Raw genomic sequence first — 20,122 nt, 5'->3', positions numbered from 1 at the left:
GAGAGACAAGAGAAAGGTGCGACTCTAAAGAGGATGCAGAAGCAAAGGACTGTGTATGTGCGCACGCATAACTCATTGAAGGGGCAGGACAGATTGAGAGAGTGGCAAATAAAAATGACAACATCCTGGACTTTATCAATACAGGCACCCAAGTACAAAAGCAGCCAAGTTATTTAAACCTACATAAATTCTAGTTGAGTCTCAACTTGTGTATTGTGTCTAGTTCTGGGCATCACACTTTAGGGGGGAATGTGAAGGTGTGAGAGAATGTGCAGGAGCAATTCTTGAGAATGGTTCCGGGAATGAAGGACATCAGTTATGTGGAAAGATTGGAGAATTTGGAAGTGTACTCCTTGGAGAAGAGGAGGTTGGGAGGAAACAGAGTTATTTCAAAGCATGTGGTGTGGACCGAATAGACAAAGCAAAAAGTTGTTGCATGGATCAAGAATCAGAGGGCATCAATTTAAGGTGGCTGGCAAAAGAAGCAATGGAGACATGCGAAAAATCTTTTTCTCACGTTGAAAAATGTTTTTTCACATTGAAAGGGAAGGATTTGGAATGCCCTGGCTATGTGCGTGTGAGGGGTAGTGTCAACTGAGGCTTTCACAAGTGAATTGGATTGTTTCCTGAAGAGGGACAATTTGCAGGTTATGCGGGAAAAGCAGATAATTGTCTCTGGGTAAATTGTTCCTTCAGGGGGCTAGGTTCACGATTTGGCAGAATGACCTCCTCCTACTCTGTGAGCATCCCGTGAAGAGGGGCTATATTTGTGTTCAAGATATTTTCTAAGCAACTTGTTCAGTCGTTTTGTTACACACCTCTGAAGCAAGAGAGACTTGAACCCGGGCCATGTGGCTCAGAGGTAGGGATATTAGCACTGCACCACAAAAGCCCTACATTTGTCTTCAATAATGTTGAAATGATGCTGAAACCGCAGAAAAATGTGTCTAATGAGCATAAGTTGCAAGCTTGGGATTTGAGTAACTGCAACTAAAAAGGGACAGCCAACCACGTTTACCTAAATAGTAATTTGATGCTATAACCAGTAGTTTGACAGACAGAAAACCAATTTAACAACTGGTCCTTGCAAGTAGTGGAAAGCACAATCATGGAGTCTCACACAAACAGTTTTGTAAAGGAGACAAAAAGTGTACCAGTATGTGACTGAGTCACGACTGCTTTCTGTCCCTGGCACCTGACTGCAAATCTGGAAATTAAAAGAAATACAAAGGTAATATTTTGGTTGTACTTTAAAATGACACTCAGGGCATTTATGGACATGAAAAGAAAGAATAACTCAAAGTAACATGTAAAAAGAAGTGCTTTCTTGATGCAGAGAGATGAAAGGAGAGGTGCCATGAGAATAGAAAATAGCCTGGTTCTGTAAACTGCACCACACCTGTTAAGATGGGAGAAGGTTCTGAAGAAAAGAATGTCACCGAATGAAATCACCATGCCACAGTCTGTAATAGTTTAACATGCAACAAAGTTTTTTTTTAAATTGAGTATGACACAGATGTAGGTGTCTGAAATCTTAAGGAGTTTACATCATTTGAGGAGATAATGTTTAATTTGTTCTTTTTTCCCCCAAAGTCTGCCTTCTTAGTAAGTGTCATTAATCGCTGCAAGATGAGCCCCTTCCAGCCTCCCCACCGTCAAAGGGACAGTGCCGAGGTTTAAGAAATGTACAGTTTAAGCTCTGGATTAAGAGAATATGATCCAGGATTTGTGGTGTCTCCTTCAAAAAAGGGCTTCAGCAGACCATCCTCCCCTGCCCTCAGGCCCACCATCACTCCCTGTCTTGGTGCTGTTTGGGAGCAACAGTGTCAGTTGTATGTCACTAGATTTTTCCTCCTTGCTGTCAATTACATGGGACAAGGTAGTGACAAGGATTTTAAAAGCTTTATATAGCTGAGACAGGAGAATAAAACAGAGGGCAGAGTGGGGCTACAGCAGTTTTGTTTCCAGCCTAATTTTCCTTCTGCCTATCTTCCAGTTTTAAATTGAGGCAGTTTAGCAGAGGAGAGTATAGTCTATGGTTTAGATGATGTTGGAACTATGAATCTTGAAGGAAAGGGTGAACTGTACGGTAACAGGTAAATTAATCATTTATTGTCTGGTTTTCATGGTGTGTTGTATTGTTCATTCACAAATACTGATGATGTCCAAGTGCGTAATTGCACATGCTTCAGTGCAATCTCCAAATAAAGAATTTTAATTACTCAATATGCACTAGCTACCCTGTTCAGAGAGAAAAGAGAATGCTTTTAGCACTGTTGATACCCAAAAAAGAATGGAGCACAATGACAAACCATTATCGCACCAACTTGGTAACTAGGTAGTATTGCTGGACTGTATGATGTACCAACCAAAGGTATTTTTGTGAAACTCTTCAAATGCACACAGTATACTAATCTCTAATCTACTTAATCTTAATCTTATTCACTGTGTGGCAAGAAATTTAAATGAAGGGGTAAATGAATTGCAGGTGCTGATTTCTGACATTTCTTTCATTCACAGAGTGTTCTGTAAGAATGAAGAAATGCATCAAATGCCAAGTGTCTATTACAAAGAAAATTAGACATGGTAATGTATTTAAATCAATCATTATTGAAATATTACTTGCAGCGCCAGAGAGAATATAGTGTCTGTTTTTGAAGAGCAACACATGATGTGTTCTGTGCGGGTGACCAGGAGCACATGTTCTTGTAGCCAACACCCCCAACTCAATGATTGCTGCTTTCATCTTTAAATAGACAGCATTGTGTTATATATTTTAGAAGATCAATGGACTTAGCCATAGAGTTCTCCATTAATAATAGCTAGCCAGTTGAGGATTTCTGTGGAATCTGCCTGGGTTTCCACCCAAAATGGCACACATCACAGTCATGTTGCAATCCATCTCCGTCTCCTGGCTAGCGATCTCCCCGAATGAGAGTGGGTGTGCTTGAATATCAGTCACAGCAGAAGTTTAAAATGGATATGTTCTAAGTTTAAGAGTTTGGCACGGTATAAGTACAGTTCTTAATGCAAACAAAAATTCCTTTCTTAAGATAAAATGCGCTATCTACTGCAGTCACCAAAGTAATTTTTCATTGTATTGGTCTTATTTTCTTATTTAGGAAATGATTAATTGGTCTAAATTAGCATCCAGTCAGTATTATCATTACTGATGGAGCTTTGTTTTAATCAGGCCTAAGGATTAAAAAAAATCAGTTCCTTTAAAATTTGTTGACTACAGTAACAAATTAATAACAAAGAAGAATTGAGAAGTTGTATCAGTGATAATGGGAACTGCAGATGCTGGAGAATCCAAGATAATAAAATGTGAGGCTGGATGAACACAGCAGGCCAAGCAGCATCTCGGGAGCTCCTGAGATGCTGCTGGGCCTGCTGTGTTCATCCAACCTCACATTTTATTATCTAGAATTGAGAAGTTAATGAGTGCTTCCAAAAGTGAAGGAGAAAGCTGTGACTGAATTAAATGTTTCCTTCACAAGCAAGTGTCCTTGTGTAACATGCACCGTTCTTTTTTTTCAAAGAAGTTAAAGCACAATAGTGGTGTTAGATGTCATTGATCCCTGAACACGCTATGTACTTGCAGCAGGACATCAGTTCATTAATAGTATGGCGGAGTGCACTTATTCAATGTTTTCTTTCTTTAAATCTGAGCATTGAATGATACGGTGCCCAATTCTCCTACTTATCTACCTGCTGCCCCTCAGTAAATGTATTTGTTTCACCACTTCCTGTCTCTGCCCTTCCACTGCCGGTAATTGCCATGCTGATTGTCTGATAACCGCTGCTGGATGCACAGTAATTTCCATCAACCAAATATTGCCTGGTCTGTTTGGTCCCCATCTGCAAACCACTATCTGTAACCTCTCGCTGGTGACTACTGAAGGCTGAACAAAATTGTAGATATGCTCGCTGAGCCACTGTGTTTGCAAACGTTTGGTCACCCTGCTGGGTAACATCGCCAGTGCACCACCTCCAGTGAAGTGTTGGTGTTCTGTCCCACATGTTATTTATATTCCTCAGTTTGTTGCAGTGTTTGGTACCAGTTCTGGCTCTGTTTCTCAGTGGTTTATACACAGTGTAATTCAATGTATTCGTTGATGGAGTTCCGGTTGGAATATCAGACCTCCAGGAATTCCTTGGCATGTCTCTGCACATGATGGTAGAACGCAAAAGCAACTGGAAACTCCAGACTAGTGTACACACATACGGACCAGATACTCACTTACACTAGCAACCATCCAACGCCCACAAACAGTGATGCATAAGGACACTATTTAAACAAGCCACAATGCATTGCAGCAACCAGGAGCTACACAAAGCGGAACAGGAGCACCCATACAGAGCCTTCAAAAGGAATAGATACCCGAAAAGCACAATCCACCGTTACCTCCAAGACAGACCACAACAGGAAGACACAACACAGCCAGACTCTCTGATCACCCTACTGTACATCAAGGGCATTTCAGAGATGACCACGAGATGACTCAGACCCCTCCGTTTCAGAGCAGCCCACAAACCAGCAACCATCCTACGACAGCCACTGATGAACGCAAAGAATCCCATACCGAAAACCAGCAAAACTGGGGTAATACACAAAACACCTTGCAAGGACTGTGAGGAAAAACTACACAGGCCATACTGGAAGAAAATTGATTATATGGATACACAAACGCCAACTAGCCACCAAGAGACACGACTAATTCTCACTTGTCTCATTGCACACGGACAAAGAGGGACACAAATTCAACTGGGGCAACACATCCATAATCACACAAGCCAAACAAAGACACACCAGGGAATTCCTGGAGGCCTGATATTCCAACCAGAACTCCGTTAACAAATGCATTGAATTAGACCCTGTGTACAAACCACTGAGAAACAGAACCAGAAGTGATACCAACTTCCCTAGCAAACCGAGGTACATAAATAACAAATGGGACAGAACACCGACACTTCACCAGAGGTGCATAGAACATTACAGCACAGTACAGGCCCTTCGGCCCTCGATGTTGTGCCGACCTGCCATACCAGTCTGAAGCCCGTCTAACCTACACTATTCCATGTACGTCTGTCGATGACATCTACACTGTCGATGTCATCTAGAAGGGTGACGAAACATTTGCAACCAAACCCATTGACTCGACGGGCATATGGACAACCTCATCCATTACCCAGGCTACAAATCTTCTCAAACTTTGAAGAAGATTGTTTGCAACCCTTATGTCACACTTGGTTCAGTAGTTTAGGGAAGGAAAATGCTGGCCTCGGTCTGGCCTATGTGTGACTCCAGATCCATAGCAAAGTGGTTGAATCGTAAACTGACCTCTGGGCATTTAGGAATGGGTAATAAACAGTGGCTCAGTTGGTGCCCACATCCTATGAATGAAACAATAAAAAAAAATTAAACTTGAAGATGCACTTTCAGCCTAACATGTATCATCATGAAGACCACATCACCAGCTCCTCCATGCTTCGGCTCATGTACTGCTAAAACTCTCATCTGTGTCTCTGTTACGTCCAGATATATCTATTCGCCTGCACAACCTGCTGGCCTCTGACATTCCTCCTTCTGTAAACTTGAAATCATCCCAAACTCTGCTACCTACATTCTTATTCCAACTTGTGTCCACTAGTTATCCCTGTGCTTGCTGATCTATGTTGTCTCCAGTTGGGCAGCATCTTGAATTTTAGAATTCTCGTTCTTGTTCTCATCCTCATAGTCTTGCCCCTGCTATTGCTTTAATGTAAATCAGCTCCCCCACCTCCCACCACCCATCCACCTACCACAATGGTCCATTTTGGTCTCTTGGGTATTTAATAATTCTTAACAACCTTGTTTCTTCACCCAATCATATTGAAGACTCCTAATTGAGCCATGTGGAGTCTAAACCAATAACTAAAAGTAAGAATAGTTAATTCAATGTAAAATCATGTACAGAAAGTGAGAGGAGAGGGAAAGAAATGGTTAAGAAAGAGAGATAAAATTAAAAAATTATGTCCATTTAATTTTTATTTAGATTTTCAACAATAAGGAAATCTGAAGGAATCAGACTTCATACATTCAGTGGCAGAGAAATTATTTGGGAGTAATTGAGACTTATCCAAACTAATTAAACATTGACTTCAAAATGAACAATCCAGCTGTGACATTTTCTGGCATGTTTTAATGAATACACATAGTGGATAAACACCCCAAAGCTTCCCAACTTCATCGGCAAGAAATTAAATCACAATGAGCAAGGCAAATTGGATCTTTCTGATTCTGTCATTTAACTGCGCATGCACAGACTCAGAGCTTTCTGTTCAATTTACTGTTTGACTGTGATGGGCACAAGCAGCTTCGCTGCAATACTTATCCAAAATTAGTTCATTGTTGCAAACACAGCAGCACTGCAATGTAATCTGATTTTGATGTGGTATTGGTTGGAAGAAAGAATGTTCGTCAAGGCCATGGGAGAATTCTCTGCTCTTCTTTGAATAATGAAATGAGACAAGATATACACAGCCACCGTGACACAAATCAGAGATCGGAGACAGTGGCATCGTGTTAATATCACTCATCTAGTAATCCAGAGCTCCAGTGTTCTGGGGCCAAGGGTTTAAACCCCAAAGTGATGGATAGTACAAATTTATTTCAATAAGAATCTGGAGTTAAAAAGCTATTCCAATCGTGACCATATAACGACTGTCTATTGCTGTTTTAAAAAAAACACATTTGATCCACTAATTTCCTTTCAGGAAGGGAATCTTCCATCATCTGGTCTGTCCTACATGCCTCACCTCCAAACCCACAGCAATGTGGATGACGCTTTGCTGCCTCTGGGCAATTAGGGATGGGTAATAAATGCTGTCTTGGCCAATGGTGCCCACAATTCTTGCATGAACAATAAATAAAACTCCTAATTAGGTAAATAATGCCATTTTGGGCTTATGAAGAAACCAGCTCTGTAAGTTTGTTTTTAAATCTTTTACAAAGATTTTGACAGGACTGAAGCACCTGTCTGGCGCCAATCCAACTGAGTGAAGGTGGCTGCAGGGTCAGCTGTAAATTTGTGTGAAAAGCTGCAGTTTGAAATGGCGCTGAACATGATACAGCAATCCCTCACCACAATACAAAAATGTGAAGCTTTTAGATAGCAAATCACCAGACTACCCTTCCCTGCTTTCTAGGTTCCCAGCCTACTCAAATGTGGAAACTTCAACTTTGCCAACTTTCCTGCTTACACAGCTGCCTTGTACAGGTGAAAGCAAAATTTGCATTCTGACTGACTTGCCTCTGTTCCAGTGTCTTTGCTGGCTCATCAGATGATAGACCTGCCCAATAGGCAGTTAACTTCCCAGTTCAGTCAGAATAGCAGGTGCTTCCTGTTTTGTAGCCAGGGCAGGTTCACAAGCCAGATTTGAATCCAATTCTTGATTCCTGCCTCCAACAGGAAAATTCATCCTAAGGTGCCTGTAGTACACCCTGTGTATTGCAGAAAGGGCCAGCCGCAGTGCTCACAGCAGTTTGGCACTATAAGTTTTTGGTTTGATTTCCCATGCTTGAAGTGGGACTTGAACCTACAACTTTCTGATTCAGAAGCAATCTGAATCTTTCAGCTGTGCCAAGCTGCACCGTTTAGATCTGGTCTTGTTATAGAAAGGATCAGGAAGAAAGAATCTGTTGTTAAATACGGAACAAATAATTACAGTAAGAGAGTTGTGATACTGATGTTCCTTAGGTGAACCTTTGCCCTAATTATACTCGTTTATAGAAACATTTAAAAGTATTAAAGTGGCATTTGATGTTACAGCATCTTTCTGATTCAATGGACTTATTGTTTGGATTTTGATTATATTTAGAAGCTATTTAAAGAATATGCAGTTTTATTCGTAAGAAATTAATCAAACATTACTTAAGTCCAATGTGTCCAGATCTAAGTAGTAGTTTCTGATACCAGCCAATTATTCAATCTAGCCATTAGTACCGAGAGATGGCAATTACTCATTCAGGTGGTCCTACATAACAGAGCTGGAGGAACATGTAATTGTACTTTTGTCTGTATTAAAGTCTAAATTACTGGTTCTGTCAAGTAATTTTCAAAATTCACCATATTCACTTCCATTTGTGCCGATCTGATTGTTGTCACGCCAGGTCTGTTGGTATACATGTTAATAACAGACTGACAGAATGTTTTCCTATGGCAGATAACACAGAAGTTGAAAGCAGTTCCAATGCTGAACCTCCAGACCAGAGAAAACTGCTGGAACAGCTCCAGTCTCGATACAGACAGATGGAAGAAAGGATAACGTGTCCTATATGCATTGACAACCAGATTAAACTGGTGTTCCAGTGTGGCCATGGTTCCTGTCTGGAGTGCAGTGTTGCCCTGAAAGCATGCCCTATTTGTCGTCAGAACATTCGAGAACGCATACAGATTTTTGTTTGATGCATGGCAAGCCTTCTTTTCTATAACAACGTTCTTTCGGAACATTCTAAGTACTGTACCTTTTCACTGGTACATTGTGTTTGTGTTTGTAATCATCTTCAGATTTCGTCCTTGGCACTTTGGCATCAGTGCAGTCAGAATCCATGTGATTGAGGTCGGTACGTGCTGTTATCCAGCAAGTGACTAGAATTGCATTTTTGATAACTGAAATGCCCTGTGTGTGGATTCAGTGGCTGATATGTTACATAACAACATAAAGCGAGTTTATTAACGATTGAATGTCAGCCCTGTTAATAGTTGCAACTGCTTGAGCAATGCACAAAGCTGCAGTAAAACTAACCTTACTGTGTATGTATTTATATAAAAACTACCATGTAATATAATCCATAATCTGACAACAGTGGCTTATGGTAAGTTGTATATATTTAAACGTTCCAGGAATATAAAATGATACTTCAACAATCTTCACATATGATACCAATCAACCAATGCTAGCTTTTTACATCTGCATCTCTATCTAGCAGCAAAACAGCAGCTTCAGCATCAGAGAACAAATTATTTCAAATAATAAAACCATTAATTTTTGAAAGCTTCATTTAAAACATACCTCCTTATCACTTTTGTTTCTGCAATTGTAGCTTGACTGGACAGCTAAAATATTATACTGAAAGTTGTAGTCCTGGATATGTGGTAAAATGGCAGATGGTCGAACAGCAAAGGTAACAGTTAGAATGTTAAACGGATTAATCGAACATTTACGCTTACAGCACAAAGCTCAATGTTTAAGTCACCATTTATAAATAGATGGTTAATAGCCTGGAACCATAATTACGTAATTTGATTCGATCCACTATATCAAAGTGACACAGCAAAGTAAAACAGTAATGAAGATAAATTTCAAGTTTCATGGAAAATAATTGGAATTAATGCTTGTTTTGATCTGTGAGCAATTAATCTTCTCACCCAGACATTCTAATGTGTTTATGTTTAAATATTCCAGGAAAATAAAAATCAATGGAAATATGAATTGGTCACGGTTCTATCAAGGATTCCAAAACTAAGACCATTTGCATTCACTGGTCTAATTTTCACATTGTTTTGCTCCCTCGTGTACAATATACAGAGGTGAGGTTAGTGTAGTAATGAGGTTCTGAATCTGAATAACTACTGTAGTGTGTTCCTTGTAAAAGTGTTATTACTAGAAGTGCTAGTGAAAGCATGAGAGCAGAGCTTAAATACTTTGAACTTAATGCTAGCAAACCCTTCACTATGGTTTTCTTTTGGTGTCTAATTAGAATGTAAATTGTACATTAGATTTGTGAGCCTGTGGTTCAGCCTGAAATTTTAAGACTTAGCGAGATTGTGATGATATCATTGTATAAAGAAAGGGAAAGTTGCTACATTGAATCACGATGTTTAGGTAAGTTCAACTCCTGAGGAAAACCTAGAAAATGCAATCAATTTGTCAGCCAAGATTAAGATCTCAAGTTCACAATTTTCATAAATTTGTTGAAAAAGCTAATATGTACATATATAGTGTTTTCCTTTGTAAAAATAAAATTCAAAGAAAATTGCATTGACAAGAGATTCTACCTTTTCAATGTCATGTTTATGTACCACTATCTCAGGACTAAATTGCTTGTTTATTTCAATTGAAAGACTTTGAAGAAATGCTACTCTGGCTAGCATCACTTTGATCAAGAATGTGATTTAACAGTGAAAATTGAGATTTGAAGAAGACCATGCCAACATTTGGAGATAATTATTGCATTTTGTGAGTTTACTTTTGTGAGATATATTCCACCAATTTAAACCATAAAAGTACAAGTTTAACTATTGACTCTGGTCAAGAGAACAAATTTGCAACCACAAATTAGAAAAGCAAAGTAGACTTCATGTAATTTGCTTGGTGTATAGATAACGTTGCTTGATCTGTTCGTATGCAGTACATTTTTCTTTAACCTGATGAAATTGTTAGTATGTCATTTAACTAAAATGTTGCTTAGCTCAACAACCTTCATGAAGTTGAATTTTACAGATATGGGACAACAGGTTACATGTGCCAAACAGATTGTATCACTGTGGAAAGTGTATGGTCAGGAATTGCTGTTTAAATAAACTTGCAGTTCCTAAATACCTGGCTTTCTTGTGCACATTCCTCCTTGATCTTAAAATCTTTCATAAAATTAAAGAAGGTGCACACTGCAAGTTGATATTCGAATCTTGGATCATTGAAGGACGAGTCTGCTGTGTCATTTCTTGGAGTTGACAGAAGATGTAAAGCAGAGTCTGTTTTGGGGAAGGAGTAGCAGGAATATTTCTAGCCATTGCTGAACGTGGCTTTCTGTTTGTGAAGGCAGACTAGCCATACGAGCTCAGGATTTGACTTTTTAGCAAGAAACAACTTTTTTGGAAATTGATCAACCAATTAGGAAAACGTGGGCAGTGTTGTGAAGATGATTTGAGAGCAGTGATTTCTAATGCATCACATGTGGGTCAGAAAACCTCAGCTCTGTTATTTCTGGAAGTAATGTTTAGCAGATCCTTTATTTGTGGGATAGTGGAGGAAAGTTGCAATAAACCAGCTTTGTAGGCTTCAGAGGTTAGTAAGAGATGGAGTGTTAATGCATTGTGTCTGCTTCTTTGCACACTTTAACAATGAGAATTTTTATGCTTGGAAGAATTGAACAGAAAGATGAGCAAAAAGTGTTACTGCAAATAGAATGGAAAATGTTAGACTCCAGCACTTTGTTATTATATTTTAGCTTGCCATCTACATTGGGAGTTTTGTTCTCATAGTCATCTTGTTTCCTGCTGGGTTACTGTATCCTCTTGTTGAAGTTCCAAACTGTGAATAAATTATTTTGAATTACTGTTGTGATTACTGATTCTGGTTACATTAAAATAAGGAGAATTTATTTGCTTCTTTTATTACTGTGTGCAAAGTCACTGTGTGGGTGCTGCACCATTAAATAATAGTGAAATTCTGTCAAGAATTCTGCTCATTAGAACACCAATATTGTTGGATCAGTTTAGCAGATCTGGCAGCATCTGTGGAGAGAAATTAGTTAATGTTTTGAGTCCACTGATCCCTCCTCAGAACCTGAAACATTAACTCTAGTTTCTCTCCAAAGATGCTGCCAGACCTGCCGAGCTTTTCCAGCACCTTCTGAGCTTTTCCAGCACCTTCTGTTTTTTTTTTCTGATTCACAGCATCCGCAGTTCTTTCTGTTTTTATTAATGGATCATATCCATTTGTGAACAGAACTGAGTTTTTTTTAATGCATTAGAGCATTTACTGATTTACTTTCATGACCATCCTGAAAATTGTCAGCTAATTTTGATTCTCAGGGCAGATAAGGCATTCAGTAAATTTTCCTGGTCTGCCTTTCACTTGGCAGAGGTGGCATCTGGTAGCGAGCATTAGCTATCTTTTAGATATTGGTTACTTTAATGCAGGGATTTTAAAAAGTAGTGCTAACTCCTGTTTCTTTCTCTGTCTCGCACATGTACTTTCTCATTCGCTGTCTTACACTCTCACACATAAATGTTCTCTGAAGCAGTCACCCAGTCTATGCTTCATTTCCCCTCTGTTGTAGAGGAGACCGCATTGTGAGCAGTGAATGCAGTAGACTAGACACTTCAGCTGCATTTCCCAGAATCTAGTCTACCACATTCGCTGTTCACAATGTGGTCTCCTCTACACTGGGGAAACAAAGCATTGACTCGATTCGCAGAACATATACTTTCTGTCTGCAAAAAAAACCCTTCAGCTACCTTTTGCCTGCCACTTTTAACCCACACACCACTCTGTTCCCTGGCCAGCATCTGTCTCTGCCTTGCTGCAGTGTTCCAGTGAAGCTCAGCACAAGCTGAAAAAACAGCACCTTGCTTTCTACTTGGGGACCCTTAATATCAAGTTCAATTAGTTTAGGGCCTAAACTCTCCCATGTCCTAGCCCCCTTCCTCACTCACCAGGCCTTGTAATCACACAGCCTGCCATTGCACATTACCTATTGTTAACCACTAACAGTCCCAATTAACAGCTGTTCACCCTCTGAGCCAGATCGTTACCAACTCCTTTGTCTATCCAACTGTTCTTCTCTCTCTTCGGGCTCTATCCTTTCTTTTACTCTGTAACCCTTTCCCCTTCCTATTTTCTGCATATAAACTGACATTTTCCCAGCTACGATCCATTCTCAGGAAGGGTTACTGGACCAGAAATGTTAACTGATTTTGTTTCGTCACAGATGCTGCCAGACCTGCTGAGTTTTTCCAGCAACTTCTGTGTTTGACCCTCCATCTGTAGTTAGTCTTTGAAATTCTCTTTCCTAGAGAGCTGTGGAGGCTGGGTTTTTGAATACATTCAAACACAAGTTAGATTTTTTTTCTTTGATTGAAAAGAGAGCTAAAGGTGAGGCAGAACAGACAAGGCAGGGTGATCAGATAAACCCTGACTTATTGAATGGCAGAGCAAGCTAGAAGGACTCTCAGCCCCTTCCTCCTCTTCTGTATCTTCTAAAGATGGTGCTTTGTTATCAGATTCTTACAGAGTTGATTATTGGCTAAATTGGAATCTTGTTCAATGCAGTGAATTGAAAATGTTTTATATCACTGAATAACTTTTTTTCAAAACCCCTTCATTCTCTTCAACAAATGTGATTAAAGAGCAGACAGTAAGATTCCTGAGGTAGGTTTGCCCCCAAGGAGAATGGGTGTGGTTTTTTCTATATGTTCTAGTTTCAGAAAAGGTTGTTATTTTTGTTCTAAAAGTACAGTTGGCTGATTGCACAGTCACCTCACAGATTTCTCTTTTTAGTATCTCTCTCCCCTTAAATCTGTTCTTGCGGAAAATGATTATGAGTTGCCTTGGCTTTTGGATTTTTTGAAAATCCTTTGAGGATTTTAAAGGCAGTTATTTCTAAGAAAAACATATTACCCCACCCTGATCGCTGTCCTTTCCACTTTGCCACATCCTTCCTGTTGCCTCCCCCTCTGTCACCAAACCACCTCTTGCTGCTGCCTTTCCCATCTGCAAAACAGTCCTGGAGTATTTCCAAACATTTAGCAGTTCACAGTTGCAAAGGAAGAGATGCTGAAAACCAATAGCATTACAGTGTCCTTGGTTATCAAAGTTAAGGAACTCACAAGCACCTGTTCACAATTAATTAAAAGCTATTCATGTCCCATGATCATATTCACTTCATTTCAGCCATATTTGACTTCATAGTGATGCCTTCGAATGTTTTACCACCATGATTAATTTGCCTCTCTTATCTCCCTCTGTCTTTACATGCAATGAGAGCAAGTAAGTGTTGCTGGTGACGAACCTGCAAAAGCAGACAAGTCTTTCTAAAGTTTCTGCATTTAGACAAAAATGCCAATTCATTTTTTAAAAAGTTCTGTGGGATGGGAGTGTCACTGGCTAGGCCAGCATTCATTGCCCATCCCTAACTGCCCAGAGAACAGTTAAGAATCAACCCCACACTCACTCAAAAAGATTCCAAGAGTTGGATTTTCACCTGGTGGCTACAAAAGAATGTGAGACAACAATGAGTCTGTGCTTTAGGACACAGCTTGGTGCATCCTGGAGGTGACTGATGAAGAGAATCACTGTGCAACGGATAGCATGAAGCCTTCAAAGTGGAGCTACCATGATTGCAGGGAGGTGACTGGAGTTGCTCTTAAGCAATTCTGTCACGGTTTACATCGCTGCCTGTTAAAATTATATCCTCTTGCATGAATAAGAGTGGTCAGCAGCATTGACCATCCTTGCATGCTTTCGCTATGGCATTAATTTCTGAATGCCAACCAGACACCTTAAATAAGTTGACTGATGCCTTACCTTCAGCCTTATCGATCCACCACATCGATCTGCATCAGTGTATTCTGCAGCATGATGAAACAAATGACATTCAGCACAACAGTGAGATGTGTGGGGACATGGAAAAGGGTTGTGAAGGCCATTCCAAGTATTTGCACCTCCCATCCACCCAGGCAGCGTCCAGCATGCTGCATTGTCTTCCAGTGGGCTGTCCTGCTTCTTCACATGTTTGGGGGAGCAGTCTTTGGCAGGATTCTCACTGGATCCAAAACCCAGAGGATGTCTGATGCTCACTGTCCTTCCATTATGGAATCAGTCTTATTTTCAATCCCAGCATTTTGTGTTTATTTCAGATTCCTGGCTTCTTCTGTTTTGGTTGGATGAAGGTTTCGATCTAACTGTGTATAAATTGTTGATTTAAATGAAAGGCTTTCTACAAGTCTAACCCATGTGAAATGGCTACATTGTACCCTCATTCACAGGGTAGGTATTTGTATTGAAAAAAGGACATCTCTCCTATATTCTAGCTTTATCTGAAAATGTATCCAATCTGTGGTAGCTGACATAGTCATGGTAATGAGTATTGTTATTAATAATGATCCCAAAGATTAACATCAGACGTGAAAACTCTCTAACTGGAACTCGGTCAGATTGGGATGTATGGTTAGCCGTGGACATGTTGGGCTGAAACATCTGTTTCTGTGCTGTATGACTATCATTTTATGACAGTATGATATTGTTGGTGATGTCGGTGATGAAGATACTCCATTATCCTGGAATGGTACCAAGGAGGCACTGAGCTATTTATATTGGTGAACACTGTTCTCAAAAAATGTTACTCTCTGGGTGACTGGCACTCAAGTGGGAAGGCAGAAACATACCACAGGATTTAGCAAGAAATGAGAAGGAGCAATGATTTGGTATACTGAACTCTTCCTTTCTGTAAGTTCCCCTGACCATGGAAAGTTGTTCCTTGTGGAAAATTTGCTATTATTTTCGCAAATGCTGTTTTATATGTATTCTTTTGATATTAAATTCTACGCAGAAAAACAGGCCAAATTCAGTTTGGTCAATTACCACCTCCACTGTCTCCTCTCGATCATCAGTAAAGTGATGGAAGGTGTCAGTAACAGTGCTATCAAGCAGCACCTGCTCAGCAATAACCGGCTCAGTGACGCCCAGTTTGGGTTCTGCCAGGGTCACTCAGCTCCTGACCTCATTACAGCCTTGGGTCAAACATGGATAAAAGAGCTGAATTCCAGAGGGTGAGGTGAGAGTGACAGCCCTTGCCATCAAGACTGCATTTGACCGAGTGTGGCATCAAGGAGTCTTTGTAGAACTGGAGTCAATGAGAATCTGGGGGAAATCTCTTACAGGTTGGAGTCATACCTGGCCTAACAGAAGACAGTTGTTGTAAGGCATCAGTCATCTCAACTCCCTGACATCTCTGCAGGAGTTTCTCAGGGTAGTGCCCTAGGCCCAACCATTTTCAGCTGCTTCTCATAGACTTTCTTTTTATCGTAATGTCAGAAATGGATTGTTTGCTGACAATTGTGCAATGTTCAGCACCATTTAGGACTCCTCAGATGCTAATGCAGCAAGATCTGGAAAATATCAGGACCTGGGCTGGCAAGTGGCGAGTAACATTTGTGCAGAGCAATGACCAGCTCCAAAAAGAGACAGTCTAACCATCATCCCTTGATATGCAATGGTGTAACCATCACTGAATCCCCCACTTGCCTGGATGAGGGAAGCTTGACACCATTCAGGACAAAGCAGCCCACTTGATTGGCACCGCATCCACAAGCATCCACTCTCTCCACCACCGACGCTCAGTAGCAGCAGTGTGTATCATTTACAAGGTGCATTGCAGAGATTCACAAAGGCTCCTTAGCCAAAGCCATGACCACTTCAATCAAGGATATAGGGCAGCAGGCACGGTAACACGGCCATCTGCAAATTCACTTTTAAGCCCCTCACCATCCTGACTTGAAAGCATATTGCTGCTCCCTCAGTGTAACTGGGACAAAATCCAGGAATGAATTTCATCCTGAAGGGTATTGTTGGTCTGCCTACAACATCTGGTCCGTAGAGGTTCAAGACGTAGCCTTCTCCTGGGCAACTGGGTCTGGGCCATAAAGGTGGCTCAGCCAACGAGTGTGAGTGAATCCTGTGAGTGAATGAAGAAAAATCAGTTTTGTACATTATTGCTGCCTATCTGTATTTAGAGCTGTGCTTAATTCCAAACAAGCACTATTTTCTTAAAAGAATAATAAATAAACTAAAATTAATGACCAGGATAGCCTCATATCAAAGAACCTGTGTATTCTTATTATACATGATATTATTGCAAGTAATGATCGTATTCTAATATGGACTGGTAATAGCAAAAGTAATGCAACCAATTTTTGATATTTTAACCAGCTAGCCATTCAATTGCAGATGCATTAATTGTAATAAGTTAGTGTGATAGGAATAAATAAGGGACGAGTATGTGTTAAATAGAGCAGCAGGCTGAAATTGAAATGGTCTGCATGCTACAGCTGATAAGCCTATAAAAATGACAACTCGGAGCTCAGTTGCACTTGAAATAGAACAAACTCCAAGGAAGAGAATCACTGGCTAATGGCATTTAAGGAAAAATTCTACATGTTCCAGTAGTCTGTAATGTTTTTTCTGTTGTAAGATTCTATTTCAAGGAATTAGTCAAACTAAAAATATATTCTAGCAACCTGCAAATCACACCCTGGAATGTTTGTAAATGGAAACATGTATTGTGTTTGGAAGCCTCTATATATTATTTTCTTCCCTTGCATGGAGGGAAGGCAGAACAGCTTTTTGAATGCTAAGGGATATGACCAGCCATAATCTTCAATGGTGAACCTACTTTAAAGGCCTAACAAACTGCTCCTGTTCCTATTTCTTGTGCTGTCATGAAAACATGTGTTGGCTAAGCAGGCATTAATACACTAGCTCACAGAAACATAGAGGACGAGAGTAAAGAGATTTTACTGTTTTCATGGAGTAGACAGATAGTGTTTCTACTTGTAGGAAGGGCAACACCAAAGATCATCAATTATCAGTTGATCACCAAGAAATCAAACAAAGTTAAAGAGAACTGGTGAGTGGTGAGAATTTGGAACTTGCTAGCATGGGGAGTGGTTGAGGTGAATGGTATTGATCATTATTCACAAATTATTTAGTCTACAGGCCACTTAGGGGTGAAAAGACCCTGAAGATCACCTATTGTCCTCACCCACCCAATTTCACCTGCTACTGCATAGAAACCTGCCTGAATTAAGGGAAGACTGGTGATGCTTTGATAAACGTTAACAAATTTTCCTGGTTCTAATGCCAGGTTTATGCCAGGCTCTTCACTTGACCGACTCCTCTTTGTTTTCGACCCCACACGTGTTTAAAATTTGATCTTGCAGTTGTATGTTCTAGCAAAAGAGAAATTTTGCTTATAAAACCATATTGTTGTCACTTGCGACAACTTGTCCCCTGCTTTGTAGAGCTAGCCCAGTGTGTGGTCTTACAAGATTGTACTGGCCTGTTCTCTTGTGTAGGATCAGCATAGAACTGAAAGTCAAGCCCTCAGAGGAGCACACTTTGTGAACCATTAGTATCAATGTGTTTTGGGAGAATCTTGCTAAGCAGATGATGGAGAAATGAGTAGAGAGTTATGTTGTTAGAGTTTGATGAGGAAGGCCAGGAGGAGGTGCAAATGGAATATAAACATGGATTGAGGTAAATCACCTATCTGTGAACCATATTTGTTTGACTATCACCTTCTATACACACAGTCCAGAGAAATGTATGCAATTCAATAAGCATGCTGTTTTTCTTTAGCAAATACACAAAATGCTGGAAAAGGTCAGAAGGTTGGCAGCATCAGTGGAAAGAGAAATGGAGTTAATAGACTCATAGAATCCCTACAGTGTGGAAATAGGCTTTTCAACACACCAACCCTCACAGCATCCCACCCAGAACCATCCACCTGTAACCCACCTAATCTACATATCCCTGAGTACTAGGGGCAATTTAGCGTGGACAATCCACCTACCCTGCACATCTTTGGACTGAGAGGAAACCCATGCAGACTCAGGGAGAATGTGCAAACTTCACACAGACAGTTGCCCAAGGGTCCCAGGTGCTGTGAGGCTGCAATGCTAACCACAGAGCCACCATGCTGCCCTTAATACTTAGAGTCAATGTAACTCTTCATCAAAACTATTCTGAAGAAGAGTTATATCAGATACAAAACATTAACTCCCTTTCTCTCTCCAACTCCGCTGAGTCTCTGCAGCACTTTCTACATTAGTTTCAGGTTCCCAGCATCTACAGTATTTTGCTTTCATTTGACTGTTATCCTTTCTTGCACGTATTAGAACTTAAGTTATGCAGTAACGTTCAGGAATTTAACCTTGTCATCTTTAGGGAGAAGTAAATGATGCAGTTGGAGTTTTTAAGATCTTGAATGGAATTATCTAATTGCTTTGGGCAAAATGTTCACTCTAGTCAAGATATGGAAACTAGAAGAACAATTATATCATAAGGAATGAAAGAAACCAGTGGACCTTTATCACTTAGAGTTGGTGCAGATTCAGAATGAAGGCCTTCGAAGTCGGCTCATTTAAACTGGGAGATCAAAAGACTATGAAATGGAATTCTGGAGGGATATGTTGAGAAAGTGGGAGATGAAGTTGCCCTGAAATAAAAGGACCTGTCAATTGATATGAGGCAAAGTGAATTACACGTGTTTAATGTTATGAAGTTGGGGGATTGGTAAAGGCATATTATATACAAACTAGAAAACAAAAGTGTCAAATTACTAAATTAATATATAACTACAGTTTCAATATTAGAGACAAAAGGGATGTGGGGCAAAAAGTGTTGAAGAATTATGTGCTGGGTATTTTATAAATGAGATCGTGGAAACTAACAACCATCAGTTCACAACTCTACTGCTTATGTATAAAATCACATACTCTATATAGTTGGACTTTTGAAGAAGGCAACACTTCATGTGTACACCACCGAAAGGTTTATCATTTAAGAATACGTAAGTGTTTTAACTTGTGGGTGTTTAGTTTAACTGTGTGGCTATTTAGCTGATAGTCCCTAAAATTAACCTATAGGGATGATAAAGTGTGTTGTTAGGTAACAGGTAAGTTCATTATTGAAATATTAAAATAAAGTGTGTGTGGTGTGACTTTCTCGGGTGAATGGAGAACAATTAGCGTCTGGATTATTAGAGAGCCATCTTGATTGGCTGCCTGGGGCTCAAAATGCTTCAAATGATTACACAAGAGAGTAACAGTGCCACAGTCAATCTATGAGCGTTTTGAATGTTCTGCATCTATTGAGTTTGAGTTAAAGATCTTCACTGTCCGTAGTCTACTAGCTTCATTCTCTGTTCCTAACATGTGAATTGAAGCCTTTCTTTCAGTGGGCATTAGCCATAGTCTGCCACCTAGATCAATCGCCTGCAGAGACAAAAGCCTTTGAAATTAACATAGTTTGAGCTATTTTAATAATGAACTTACCTGTTACCTAACCAAATTTATGGGACAAAGATACATTTTTGCTCTTTAATGTAACACATTACGACCAAAAAACTTCAGAAATGAAGATTGAACATCACACGTATTCTTGCTCACTGAAACAGTGTATTTTCTATCTGCAGCTAACTCTGTTGTTGGTTAGCATGAATCATATTTTGCCTCTATCAGCAACATACATTTAGTGCCTTTAATGAGCTACGTATTCCCAATCCTTTGGAGAATTGAAGAATAGAGTTGCAAAGGTAAGATTTCAGGAGACCTTTAAGGGTTGAGAGAATGAG

The 20,122-nt window shown here is 40.0% G+C and overlaps 1 protein-coding gene across 6 annotated transcripts in view; it reads left to right on the top strand.

Annotated features, from left to right (window-relative positions):
- The window catches only part of mib2 (MIB E3 ubiquitin protein ligase 2), a 224,315-nt gene extending 212,983 nt beyond the window's left edge, over nucleotides 1-11,332 (top strand). For 4 of the 6 annotated variants that reach the window (XM_048561339.2, XM_048561340.2, XM_048561338.2 and 1 more), the window contains 2 exons: nucleotides 2,521-2,586; nucleotides 8,209-11,332. In XM_048561339.2, coding sequence (XP_048417296.1) covers nucleotides 2,521-2,586; nucleotides 8,209-8,450 — 308 coding nt within the window. In that variant the 3' untranslated portion in view covers nucleotides 8,451-11,332. The remainder of the gene's footprint in view (nucleotides 1-2,520; nucleotides 2,587-8,208) is intronic. The other 2 variants (XM_048561343.2, XM_059655590.1) reach the window with 2 other exon arrangements.
- Nucleotides 11,333-20,122: the final 8,790 nt, after the last annotated feature.

Source organism: Stegostoma tigrinum, chromosome 28, assembly GCF_030684315.1.
Source record: "Stegostoma tigrinum isolate sSteTig4 chromosome 28, sSteTig4.hap1, whole genome shotgun sequence".
NCBI lineage: Eukaryota > Metazoa > Chordata > Chondrichthyes > Orectolobiformes > Stegostomatidae > Stegostoma > Stegostoma tigrinum.
The sequence above is the reverse complement of the archived record's forward strand: the minus strand, read 5'-3'. Positions and strand labels throughout refer to the sequence as shown.